Consider the following 14078-nt stretch of genomic DNA (forward strand, 5'->3'; position numbering starts at 1 on the left):
TTTTTATTTGTGAGGGCTAGGTTTGAAATTTAAGAATTTAACAACTTTGATAGCTATTTAATAGAAAAATAGTTAAGTAAAATTTATAAAAATAAGAATAATAAATTTAAATAAGTAACTTAATCGGATAATTTTATCGGACGGATAATAATCGGTAAAAAATGGCTATACCATATCCGCATCCTATTAATAATCGGACGGATTCGGATACCTCTAAACAGATGCGGATGCGAATTTGAAAGCGGATTTTGGCTATCCATTTATACCCTTACTTGTAACTTGTAAGTGTGATTGTACTTGTAGTTGAAAGTTTGAAACTAATTTTATCTTTACTGTAAAAACAGTAGTCATTTTTCTTTATACATATAATAGTAATATTCACATTCTAACACCAGCGGATCCGTGGCGCAATGGTAGCGCGTCTGACTCCAGATCAGAAGGTTGCGTGTTCGATTCACGTCGGGTTCAAATCCCATGATTTAAGATCCACCATTTTTTTGGTTTGGGCAACGGTTATGATCTAACGGTTTAACTTTGAACCAAGCCTAACCGGCACATGAGCAACCGGTCCTCGAATGGGACCGACTCAGCGGTTTTGAAGAAGCTAGGGCTAAAATGGTAAGATTAAACCCCCCCTTTCACTTCCCCAGTTCAGTTCCCCCTGTTAACACTGTTCGACATCTGCAACCACTGAGAATCTCAAATCCATGGCTTCAACATTTCGTTTGCGTCTCAATTTCTTCCTTGACCGTCGTTTTTACTCATCCATTCTTAACCCAGAATCTACTCTTCTCGCCAGCAAACAAAAAACTCGAGAAGCTCTAAGTCTTCTGAAATCAGAGAAAAACCCAAAACGTATCATCGACATATGCCGTGCTGCTTCTCTCAACCCTGAAATCCACCTGGATCGTGTTGCTTTCTCCCTTGCAATCTCCAAACTCTGTGAAGCTAAATCCTTTGAATCCATCCGTTCTTATCTTGATGAACTCAAATCCCGTCCTGACCTCCAAAACGAGCGTTTTATGGATCAATCCATTGTTCTCTACGGCCAAGCTGGGATGCTCGATCACGCTATTCGAAGCTTCAAGCAAATGGATGAACTGGGTATCTCTCGTTCAGCTAAAACCCTCAATGCCCTTTTGTTTGCTTGCATTCTAGCAAAGGATTACGAGGAGGTAAATCGAATTTTCATGGAATTTCCCAGAATTTATGGAATTAAGCCGAATTTATATACTTATAATACCGTCATTAAAGCTTTATGTGAATCGGGTTCATCTAATTCGGCTTATTCGATTATAGCTGAGATGGATCGCAAACGTTGTTACCCAAATACTACTACCTTTGGGCTTTTGCTTGCGGGGTTTTATAAAGAGGAGAAGTTTGAAGATGTAGGGAAAGTTTTGGAATTGATGAAGAAACATGGTGTTCGTCCGGGTGTTAGTATTTATAATGTTAGGATTCAAAGTCTCTGCAAATTGAAAAGATCTGCTGAGGGCAAGGCGTTGTTGGAAGGTATGTTATCGAGGAGAATGGAGCCTAATTCTGTTACTTATTGTCATCTTATTCATGGGTTCTGTAGAGAGGGGGATTTAGAGGAAGCAAAGAGACTATTCGAAGAAATGCCGAGGAAGGGGTGCACTCCAGATAGTGATTGCTATTATAGTTTGATTCACTACCTTTGCCAAGGCAAGGACTTTGATGCTGCATTAAAGGTTTGTAAGGAGAGCATGGAGAAAGATTGGGTTCCAAACTTTTCTACCATGAAGACCCTTGTGAATGGGCTTGCGAGCATTTCAAAGGTTGATGAGGCACGGGAACTTGTTGGCCAAATGAAGGAGAGATTCGCCAAGGCTGCTGACTTGTGGAGGGAAATTGAAGAAGCTTTGCCTTCATAGGGAAGTTAATGTTGTAAGAGTGTAAAATCCGGGCCATGATTTTGTAAAAATGGCAGGTCTCAGATAAAACAACTTACTGTATTTACACTGGGAAACAGGTAGCACATAGAAACAGGAGAATCTAAGCTATATGGTGTCAATAGCAATGAGATATGTTATATTTTCTACTAAACACTTTCTTTATCCTTAAAGGCAGCTGAGCTTAATAGCAAATTCCATTTATACCTTCTTGATAATTTCCTCAAGACTGGTGAGCAGATTAGCAATTTCTTTTTCATAGAATACCTTCTACCGCACTGTTCTCACAGTCCATCCTTTGGAATTGCTCAAGTTTGTGAATTGTATGTCTGTTCTATCTACTAATGCTAACAGACCATCATATGTTGTGTCAACCAATCCCAAACATTATGCGTGTATGTTTTAATATTGACTTCTGTGAATTGTTGGTCTACTCTGATTCCTTATACCAATATTCTGTTATATTCCAAGCCCCCTCTGTTGTTACTTACCCCCCCCCCCCCCCCCCCAATATTCCATTATGTGTTTTCACGCAATTGCTTTAGTCCCATACAGGTTTTCTTCACTCTAGTTGTTTGCATGATTCCAACTCCACTTAATGACCAGGGAAGGGTTTTGGGTTGTGATAGTCTACTAGTATCCCATACATGTTTGATAAGGTGCTGGACCTTATTATTTTTAAGGTAAATTTGAAATTTTGTTAGTCTTCCTCAATGTACACAGGTTTGATAGCACAGTGGTCTGTGCTTTTTCCCATTCGCTTAGCAAAACATAACCATTTGTGGGTGGATCTTAGACTCTTAGTATCAAGGGAGTACATTAGCCACCAGTGGGTAGATTTCTACCAGTTGGTTACGGTGTCTCTAGAGTCAATTTTGAAAATTGATCTTTTCCATTGGATTTCTAGGTATTTGGAAAGTGTCATGAGGCCATGAGGGTTAAAGTTTTGATAAACAAACCGGTATTACATTGTTTTGTTTTCTCTCAACTGATAAGTTGGCTTTTGAGTTCTGCATAAGTAAATAGAAAGATCCTTTGATTTTGTATGTGAAGGATAAATCTTTGAATTCAAATTCAAATTTAAATCTACAGTAACCAACTCTATCCTCTGCTGATCTTTATCTCCATTTGATCAAAAAAGTTTGAGTTATAGTTAAAGTACTAACAAGTTGTAGAGTTTTGATTGTACATTCAGAACCCATATTCTCCCCATGACTGCCCAAGATTTGTTTCCACTTAGGATACTTGGAATAATTGAAATGTTACTTGGTGGTGAAATGGTAGACACACAAGACTCAAAATCTCATGTTAAAGAGCGTGAAGGTTCGAGTCCTCTTCAAGGCATAATATTGAAAATGCTCATTGACTGAGCATTTCAATAAGAGATCTCGGATCGAATCGATATTGATATACCGAGTATCTGTTGATACGAAGTATTCCGGCGATCCACACGATCCGAGTATACCCGTACTTGTTAAGCAACAGCAACCACCACCACCGGAACCAGTAAAACAGAAAGACAAGAAATAACAGAGAAAACAGAATAGATAGAAGTATACCCGTACTTGTTAAGCAATTGATGAATTCACTGCGGTGCAGATGCAAGAGAGATGGAGAGGCGAATGGATGCCTTATTCTAGGCTCATAGGCGGGGAAGGAAGAGAACAAGATTTTCATGATTTTGAGTCAAAATATGGCTCTAGATTTAAAATCGAGACCTGTTCCTCCACCTTTCTGAAGAAAGCAATTCCCAACAGAAGAAAGTGAGGTTCAATCAGTGCCCAACATCGATGTCAAACGGTTCAGGAATTTTGGCAGCTGACAAGCACACTTGGGGGCATCACTAGTCATAAAACGTGAAAGATCAACGATTCCTTGTAAAATGGGAATTGAAAAACCATCAAACAGGAGAGGGGAAAAGAAAAAAAGAAATAAAAAAAACATGTACTGTGTAACAAGTTACACTCCTTGTATTCACCCAAAAATGCAAGCTATCAGATTACTTGCTTGAGGAGTGAATAGAAAATTTTAAGCTCCTCAAATGGATTTATTCCATTCAACACAATCAACATATATCAAAACCTGATTACTCTGAATCACTTTGTCCAGAACTTTTCAATTGGGATATGTTTTCATACGTCGAGCAGTAGCCTACGTGGATCTTCGACGACATCCTTGATACGGCGTAGGAAGTAAACTGCCTCCCTTCCATCAATCAGCCTATGATCATATGTCAATGCAATGTACATCATCGGCCGTGGAACAACGTTTCCACCCACAACCATGGGGCGGTTCACTATTGAATGCATTCCCAGAATAGCCGACTGCCAAAAATAATTCAATTCGTGAGATTTCCATTCAGCTCAAAATTACATGAAGCAAGTGGGAAAGTTGTAAGCATAAAGCCAATTGTAATCAGGTAATCAGTAAATAATGCAAGGGGATCAAAATAGGAATGAAAAGGAATCCATATGCTGTACTTAAAGTGAAAGTTGGGATGGGGGTCTTTCTTTACCTGTGGAGGGTTGATGATGGGAGTACTTAACAAACTACCATAGACACCACCATTCGATATTGTAAATGTGCCCCCAGCCATCTCGTCAATAGATATGGTGCCGGAAGTAGCCTTCTTTGCAAGATTGTTAATTTCTTTCTCAACCTCAGCAAAGTTCATTTTTTCTGCATTGCGGAGAACTGGAACAACAAGGCCCTAGATAAAAACATGTGCAGACTGGGATAAGTTTACCTGATGTTAGGCTAAGTTCCCCTAGATCTACATAACATCATGGTAAAATAAGCAAAACTACCTGGATAAGGTAAATCATGAAGGATAGAACCCACAAAAACCATGGATAAGGCAATTAATCCCCCAACCAAAAAAACAACAATTATCAAAATGAACATATAACAGTTATATCATGGTTGCAAAATATTAACATAAGCCTAGCCAAAAAAGGGGCTCCTCCCCATTAAAACCTTTATTCCATTGGATAGGAAGGAGCAATCAAAAGAGATGGATAAGCTTCAATGTCCTTGGTTAATTAGAAAGCAAGTTTTTAAAACTATAAGATCAAATGACAATGCCAATTCACCTGAGCTTGATGTCGACACCACTAACCCCCTGTAATATAGCCAGGAACGAGTTAGGATCCACCAACCTGACTTAGGATTGGTGGTGTCCACTCTGGTCTACGGTAACTATATCTGAAACCCTGTAACAATACATTCATATAAAATCTAACAGGCACAAACCCTTGATATCAAGTACATGACCTAGTTTCTGAGTAACCAAATTGAAGTGGGGAGCTAGCCACGGCGGACTATATCACCTTCTATAAATTAATTGTCCTTGAAACATTGGCTTGCTACAACACAAAGTATTTGGCCTAGTCTCTTGGTAACCAGATTAAAGTGGAAAGCTGGGGCCACTTACTAGGTGGACTATACCACCTTCTATATAATAGTCCTTGAAACAATTGCTTGGATATTTTCACTTATTGTTGGTTTTCCGTTTTCTAAACACAATATGAAAACATTAAAGTTTTTAAAACAGAAATTGCCTTTTCATTTGGGCAAGGGCAACGAACACTTTAGCCATGAGGCATATCACATTTGCACAGGTGAAAAAGATGCCAGGAAGTTTGGCATATTGGAGGAGATTTTGGGATCCTTGAATAATGGACCATTTAGCATCTTCTGATTACTCTTTGGGCTAAAGATTCCTGCAAAGCTGCATGCAGCCTGCACCAGTGCCCCACCCAATGGGACAGCATGCAGGGCATCAACTGGTAATCAAGTACTCTCACAGCCCTTTGTGAGAGGGCATAAGGGTGCCACCAGGCAAGGATTTGTCAGATCCAATTCTCCTAAGCTTTAAACATGTAACTTTTGTAAAAATAAGCTGTTTTGGACAGAAAATCACGTAACTGACATAAGGACAAATAAACAAATTGTTCATTACACAACATATTAAGAACATTTATCCCAAAAAATAATATTTAGAACACACAAAGGATAATTATAAGTTTTTTCCCATACTTCTTCAGAAAAAATGACAGGATTTTACAAAAGAGAGATCCCCAAAGAAAAAGGAGGGAAAGGAACATAAGTCTCACAAGAAAGTATGAGGTGGTTCTTGATTGACCATATTAAATATTGGGGATTGCCACATCAGCCCCTAATTAATTTTGATGATAGCAAACACAAGGCTCTAATGCCTTGTTTAAGATGCGACCAATTAGATCAAGCCTAATGAACTAAGTCAAGATAATGGAACCAAGGCAAGGATGTCAAGACACAAATGAGTGAATCAAGACATACATGAAGGCCAAACCCAAGACTCAACAATGAATTAGAGGGTGCGGACTTGAAGCTTGAAGACCATTGAACGACTTGAAGAACCAAAAAGAAGGATCGACCAAAGCTCAAGTGGACCAAGTGCACTTAGAACACTATGTACACATGTAAAATTGCACACACACTCATGCATCATGTTCATCAGACCACTAGATAGTCCTAGGACACGTTAGGTATGGTCAATCTAGACTTAGGGTTGTTAGGAGGACAAAAATCCCTAGAAAAAAAAAACTAACTGCAAGTTGTTGAACTAAAAAGCATGCCGTTTATCAACAAAACGCAAGCCGTTTATCAACAAACGCAAGCCGTTTAGAAAAAGCAAGCCATTTATCCAAAAAGGCATGCCGTTTACATTTAAATTAAAGTCCAAAGAGAAATAATAGAAAACATCTGAAAAATCCAAAATCATGCACCTTTCAAAGATCAGCACCGAAATTACCAATTACGAATTTCACAATTTCAAAACCCACAGATTTTTTTGTGCAGATCCAAGGTTCAATAACCTAAGCCTGAACATCTATTGGACCACCAAAGAATAAATAATTCAATTCCTAAAGATCAACAGCAATCTTGTAATTACACAAGAAGATGACCGAAAACTATGATTAGTGGCATGTATCCACAAAGACTAGACCAAAATAAGGAGACAATGTCATATTTCTCATCCCCATCCACCTTTCTTTATTATTATTATTATTATTTTTTTGTGGGGGTGGGGGTGGGTGGTGGAGAAGGGGAGTGGGAGTATAAAGGACAAAATTATATATGGAGTATGAAACTAAATACTTAATTTATCAAATGGTTTCTCTGCTATTTTTACTTGAGGTGGCACTGACAAACCTTAGGAGTACCAACAGCAATACTGATATCAACATAATCCCTGTATATGATATCATCACCATCGATAACTGCATTAACTATTGGCTGATTCTGAAGCCCACTAATAGCAGCCTGGAAGAAAATGAGAATAATGTCAGAATCAAACACGTGTGTGCATCTGCATTCTGCTGTGGTATGCAAAGTACATCAAGTTTGATATATTACATACTTTCACAAATCCTGACATAAATCCCAACTTCACTCCATGCTTTTCCAAGAAGGCATCTTTATAATCAGACCGCAGCTTCATCAAGTTGGTCCTGCATCAGCCAACCAACAAGGAAGGGACAGAAGAGACAGGTCAGTGAAACCTTACCTTACTAACAAGGTAACAATATTGAAAGACTGAATGTGATACACAACATTAACCAAAACCATCATGATTAATGTCAAAAAAATGCATTTGACTACAATTTAAGTAGCCAAAGTAAGCGCTTTAAAGTCTATTGATCTAAAAGAAAGGACACATAATTGGTCCACATTGTAGGTTTATAAAAAGAAATTCAACTCAAACTTACATATCAACTTCATTAAATGTGGACAACATTGCGAACGTGTTCTGAGAGTCTTTCAGACGAGTTGCAACACGTTTTCTGAGCCTTGTCATAGGAACCTATTATCATAGTGAGTTGCAAAACTATTATGGAGGCAGCACAAACAGGATTTCCCTTGGAATGCATAGAAATCAATATGAAACTTTACAAAGAAACCATTTTGGAATATAAGAAAGACATGAGACTTACTCGTCTTTCCCTATCCTTGGGAGGAAGCTGGGGTTCTGAAGCTGAGGCTCTGGAGGGTGGTGGGGAAGGTGCTTTCGGTTTCTCCTGCACAGGAGCAGTTACTACTTTAGGCTTCTGACTATCCACACTGTCCTTCTCTGCAGGGGGAGGTGGCTGAGGAGCCTCTTTTTCTGGTTTCCCCTTCTCAGACGGAGCAGCCTTTTCAACACCTTCACCAGACTTTGAAATGACTGCAATCTTGGTTCCTGGTTCCACAGTATCTCCTTCTTTCGCAATAAACTGCCAACAATTCAATACCAAAACCAACACCAATACTTTCAGAATCATACTTGTGCTTCAAAACAAAGCAGCGAAATATTATTAGCCAAGAGAACACATTAAGTTCATGATATCATACCTTCTGAATAACTCCCGCTTCAGGACTGGAAACATCAATTGTCACCTAATTTTGAATACAAAAGCATTCAGTCCCAGCAACATCCATGATCAATATTTCAACATACATACTTGTATGTGTATGAAGATTTACATCAAGTACCTTATCAGTTTCTACTTGAGCAATTGCCTCATCAGCTTGAACAGAATCACCAGGGTCTGCATCCACCATAGGTTTCCGAAAGGAAAAAGGAAAGAATAAAAGATAAGTTTCAAAACAGTTAAGGAAACTGCATGTATAAAAAGAAAGCCATAATAGTACAACATACTCTTCAAGAATTTTGCAAGTGTGCCATCAGTAATGGATTCACCCATGTAAGGGACAACAGCATCAAGCAAGTCACCTAAAGTAAGCCAAAGGAGCATTTACAGTTAAGCTGCATTGAAAAAAGGAATATTACCACTAAAATCTTCTAAAAGGCGGGTACAGATGAAACACTACCGCTGTCGGAAGAGAAAGACCTGCTCCAAAGTCGTAAAGGAGAATCAGACTGAACGAATGCGAAAGTTCCCCTGCATATTTTCAAGCAAAAAATTTAACCCTAAAGTCCAAGGAAGGAAACACAACAAGGATAACAATTATATAAACTAAGTTTTTCTTTCTCTCTTTGCTTTTTCAATTTTTCCCTTCAGATTCTTCTATTTCCTTTTATTGGATGCATTCAGGAAACTTTGAATTCCTTTAACAAATTATGTGTTGAAATCAGCAACATAAAGTTCTTGATATCCAAAATAAACAAATTATAGGCTAACCTTAGATTCTTTGAACTAACATTACCACCTGCAATGAGATAAAATTATATGAATTAGTTGCAAAGAATACAAACCCAAAGAAATGCACCATATCTGTTCTTCCTAATGAGCAAGAAGGCCTATAACCAGCTCATAAGTTACCTAGCAAAATACGATTACTAAATCTCGTCACATGCTTAGATCCTGTGCCAATAAGAAAGGCCTGCACACATGTTGTAAAACAAAAGGAGTAAGAAGCTTCTATAAATAAAGGTAGAAAATCAATTTGAATTTATTAAAAAGATAATTTTTTATAAATAATGGGGGGTGGATGTCAAATATAGAAAACCATCACAAAGTTAATAATCAGTTGGATCAATCCATGAAAGGAAGAGAAAGGAAACTGTTTATAGTGCATTCCTAATTGAGGGAATCGATTGGAAAGACCAAATGTTTTCTAAAAGAACACATAATCACCAGAACAAGGAAAATTTTCGTATACAGCACAGTTCCCAAAGTCTATATTTTTTGGGGTTCATCAAGAACAATAGATGGGATCCATACCAGATTCCAATGCTGCAAAACATAACAAGGTGATCCCATTCTTTTCATATATACTAGAGCTTGCATGTGCCTCTGTAGCATAAAAGTCATGTTTTCTTCAATCCCACCCACCAACCCCCAAAGAAACTCGGAATCCAGTAATATATAAATATCTTTGAAATATCGAAGCACCAAAATGATATCAATGCGTGAAGTAAAGTTGCACTAGCATGCAAAGGAAGCTGAGAACCTTGACTCAAAAGGTTTTTCATTTATTTTTGCCCAAAATTTCAGTATGTCATGCCCTTCCTTTCAACACTTTCAATTTCGAACAATCTAAAACTCAGAATTTTCAAACAAGAATAGGGATTGAATTGCAACCTTTAGCCAAGTCAGCTATTGATGCATTCCAGTGGGAGAGAATATGAGTCAACGAATCCACACCATATACACAACCAAGAGAGAGAGTAAATAAAATACCTCTTTTCCTGCCGTCGAATAACTTCTCTGTGTAGATACTGCAGGTCGAATCCTCTCGAATGATTGCCCAAGAATCTGAGAAAGAGCAGAACATAAGCTCCAGAAAAAAGAAATACCAAATGTATTCATAATTTAATTAAAATTCAACCAAATGAAGTACAGAACAAATAAACACAAGCAAACAATAAATAGCAGAAAAAAGGTTGAGACATTACCGAAGCAGATGATCCACCGGAAGTAACTCTCCGCCTTATAATCCCCCACATCGCTAACCTAATCCTTGAAGACTGACCTATTCACTAGAAACACGTACAAATATTCCGAATTCAACACCAATTACATCGTTATCGCCGACAGAAAAGTTTAAAGTTTTGATTAAAAAAAAAAGAGTTAATTTTTATCGTTCTAATTTTCGAAGATTTCGATTCTGCAATTAGTTCGAACACTAGATGATGGAAGAAGACTAAAGGATACTCGGGGAGAAAAAGCAAATTTAGGAGAAAAACTAAAAGAAAATGAAAGATGATAACAATAATTGAAATTGAAACCTAACAGATCTGTGTTGAGCTTTCCCTACCTGGTAAGAAGACGAACGAGAACAGCTTCTTCTTCCGAAAGGTTTTCAATGCCTGCGGAAGAAAGAAAAGGAGAGGAAAGGAAAATGTAAATGTAAATGTGATCGACCAAAAACAAGCGTGTCTGACTTTGTACGGTTCGGTCTGTTTTATTGTCTTTGCAGGCCCTAATGTTTTATCACATCGAATTCGGATCGGATTTGAACGGTGAGCCGGATTAATATCGGGCCAAATATGAAGCTTGTGTCGGGACTTGTAAAGTGTGGATCTTTTCTGGCATTCATTTTCTTGTAAATGTGTGACATGTTTTTCCGCATACTTGTAAATAAATTTCAACCATTTGATGTGATGTGGGGACACATGTCATACATCTACAAATAAATGGACTTCATAAATTTTCAAATCTCCTCCTCCTTGTGGAAGTCATATCTGCTCCTCTGACGTTTCTTCACCATAAAATCAGACGGGTTCAATACTTCAAATGTACAAATGTAAGCCCCCACCCAATTTTGTGCTTAAAGAAACATCAGGATAAGACATATTGGTACCTCAACAGGGAGGTGATCTGAATTCAAGACTGCAAAATAAATGCTCTCCTCACACCTTTGTACCTCTACCCAAAAAAAAATCTCCTTTGATACCATATTTTTTGTATCATGCAGTTTTAAGTATATTCCTAAGAGAGCTAATATAATTGCAGACCTAATATTATTGCAAGACCTCCTAGTCCAGAAAAGCTAATTTAGTTGATGGCCGAGTTGAATGGCATCTTTTGTCTCCTTGGTTACAGGAGCTTTATGTTTTCGTATTCTTGGCTTTGGTCTTTGAATAAAATGATTTGTTTGCAAATGTGTGAGGAGAACATGGTCTTCTACCTTTGTGGAGAGAGAATTCAAAGTTCAGTCTTTCACGGCTAAGAATAATTCTTTGTGTACCAAATGGATTCCACTTGCATGGTTTAGACTCTGCCCATGTGATTGTTATGAACCTCAACTTTTTAGACACCTCCTTTGACAAAAAACAGTTGACTCCCAATAATCAAATAATTAAAGTGTAACAAACTCTATTGTTACTATTGTTATTAACAAAAATAAGAAAATTCTCGAAGTCTTATGAGATTTAAATAACAATAACAATAATAATATAATAATAGTAAAATTTAAGATTATTATGAATACTTGTTATTTTATTTAATATAATAGAAAATTATGTTAAAAATATTTTCTTGATATAATATTTGTGAGGTAAAACTGATATGAAGTCTTAGAACCCATTTGATAACTCACCCAAAAACAGTTTATCGTGTTTCTTGCTTTAAGAAATAAAAAATTTGTTTGAAACTTTTTGATAAAATTGTGTTTTTAATGGTGAGTTTTGCAAGATAAATTAAATTTTTTGAAATGTTATGCTTTGAGAAACACTTTTGATGCCTTCGGTTCTAAAAAAAAAAGTTTGACATGTTAGGTTTAAGTAAAATAGTTTTAGAGATGGATATTCATGAAATTTGGAACCCTAAACGTGATAAGCCTACTATCTCGCAATAGACTCGGTGAGGCAATACGAACATGCTACTTCATCAGGGATTTATTCTCAACCTAAATGATTAGGATCCTTAAGCCTAAATGATTAGGATCCTTAGATTCTTCATATTCTCTATCTCTTGTGAAACCTTAGCCCTCCTGTCTTTGCAAAAGAGGTCTTTATTCTTCATTTTCTTTTATATTTAGTTATTTTGATCAAACAACTATTGATACTATTTCTACTTCCAAAAATAAGTTTTGTTAGATGCCTATAAAAGTGTATTTGAAAATTTGTTTATGATGTTTTTGCTATGAAAAACATCATAAATAGTTTTGAAAGTTTCTAGAAATAGAAGCACTTTTTAGGCATTTGACAAAAGTTGCTTTTGAAAGTAAAGGAAAAAAAAAAAATGTAGTTGTTAGATAGAATATGTTTATTGAAACAAATTTAAAAATTGTAATAAAATTGACGAAATTTGCCATTATTATGTTCAGAATGTCAAATTTCATAAATACTCCTTTCAAAACTGTTTTGCTTATACCTTGCTTATACCCAACCTGCATCCAAATTTTGCTTTGAGAAACCAACGCATACAACTTCTTGTGTCCAAAGTGTTTCTCGAAGCCAAATTTTCATAAATTTCAATTTATATTGCAAAAATCATGCTAAACAAAAGGATTTTATCAAATGATTTTTAGCCCATTTTTCTACTTTTAAAGCAAACAAAAAATAATAATAATTTGGTTTTCAATGGATTATCAACGGATCCTTAATGTTGAAAAGAGTAGTACTCTTCAACACATATTAATATGAGAATAACTAGGAACACGAACTAGCCTTTGATAGTCTCAACTTGCATTAAATCTAAACAAGCAACCTTGTTGACAGATATAATATACTCGTCCCTAATTTCTTTAAAGCATGAGAGTTTTATTGGGCAAAAAAAAGAAAAAAAAAATCTAAACAAGGTTTGAGCTTAAAATTTTGGCCCTTAAGGAGTTAAGGGTGAGTAATAGTTGGACCAAGATGGCCCTGATTAGAGTTAGGGTCTATTAAAGGTTAACTAAGGTTTGTCGGGCTAATTTACGCATATTTCGACTATATTTTATCACGGTTAACCAGAGATTGATTAATAAGTGGTGCTTTAGGCTTGGTTAAAAACTAGCGCGCAGGAGATGAAATCCGGCCAACCTCGTTTAGGGCGACCCCCCACTTAAATGGAGGATTCGATTGTATTTCATCCTTTGTTCCCCATAGCAACTAGGGATCGAAAAGCATCAAATTTGATGAATTATTAAGGAAAGGTTATAATTATTCAAATTACGGCGAAGACTTCTGACCCTAAAGAGATTCGAATACTTGATAAAGAATTGATTTGAGCAATTATAGTCATTGAATCTCGAAAATACAAAGTCACCTTCCTCAATGTGAATACAAAGACTCCATGACTCAACATGCTGGACTAGATGCACAAAATATTAAGAGAGAATAATGTGTTCTCTTTACGCTTTTGAACCACGCATTAGGAGAGTGGCTCACACAATACCCCAAATATTTTTAACTCTATTTTCCTTTGCGTTTGTTTGCTGGAATAAAGATGGGGTGGGAAAATTATTGAAAAACGTGTAGATTTCTTACTTTTCCTTTAAATCCCAAAATGGTATATTGTTTGGTTGCTTGGGGTGGGAAAGTGGGAGACAAATTTCCTTGAACAAGGAAACTTGTCTGCTGACGTGGCGGCCCAACTTTCCCACCCCATGTTATTTTAAAACCCCACATATTTGGTGGCACTTTGTGGGAAAGTTAGGAAAAGTAAAAAGTGAGATCCACCCCTATCACTTTTCTACAAAATCCTTTCTTTTCCTTTCCTCTCCCTCATCCCATTATACATGGGACCCATG

General features: G+C 36.8%; 2 protein-coding genes and 1 non-coding gene across 3 annotated transcripts; 2 read left to right on the top strand and 1 right to left on the bottom strand.

The window, feature by feature from the left end:
• The first annotated feature begins 396 nt into the window (after window positions 1-396).
• TRNAW-CCA (transfer RNA tryptophan (anticodon CCA)) lies at window positions 397-468 on the top strand. The gene has a single exon. It is a non-coding gene; the product is annotated as a tRNA-Trp (tRNA).
• A 190-nt stretch (window positions 469-658) lies between these two features.
• LOC149000369 (pentatricopeptide repeat-containing protein At1g11630, mitochondrial-like) lies at window positions 659-2371 on the top strand. The gene has a single exon (XM_089140233.1). The coding sequence runs from the start codon at window positions 708-710 to the stop codon at window positions 1893-1895; it is 1188 nt and encodes a 395-aa protein (XP_088996359.1). The 5' UTR covers window positions 659-707; the 3' UTR covers window positions 1896-2371.
• A 1399-nt stretch (window positions 2372-3770) lies between these two features.
• On the bottom strand, window positions 3771-10794 carry LOC149000370 (dihydrolipoyllysine-residue succinyltransferase component of 2-oxoglutarate dehydrogenase complex 1, mitochondrial-like). The gene is made up of 15 exons (XM_089139858.1): window positions 10659-10794; window positions 10297-10380; window positions 10082-10156; window positions 9221-9281; window positions 9080-9107; window positions 8769-8839; window positions 8596-8670; window positions 8430-8485; window positions 8289-8333; window positions 7892-8170; window positions 7667-7761; window positions 7318-7408; window positions 7110-7220; window positions 4429-4623; window positions 3771-4237 (listed from the first exon to the last, which is right to left on the bottom strand). Exons 2-15 carry the CDS (start codon window positions 10345-10347, stop codon window positions 4046-4048), a joined length of 1425 nt encoding a protein of 474 aa, XP_088995984.1. The 5' UTR covers window positions 10348-10380; window positions 10659-10794; the 3' UTR covers window positions 3771-4045.
• Window positions 10795-14078: the final 3284 nt, after the last annotated feature.

This window comes from Hakea prostrata, chromosome 11, assembly GCF_041222555.1.
Source record: "Hakea prostrata isolate BN-2017 chromosome 11, UWA_Hpros_2, whole genome shotgun sequence".
Taxonomy (NCBI): domain Eukaryota; kingdom Viridiplantae; phylum Streptophyta; class Magnoliopsida; order Proteales; family Proteaceae; genus Hakea; species Hakea prostrata.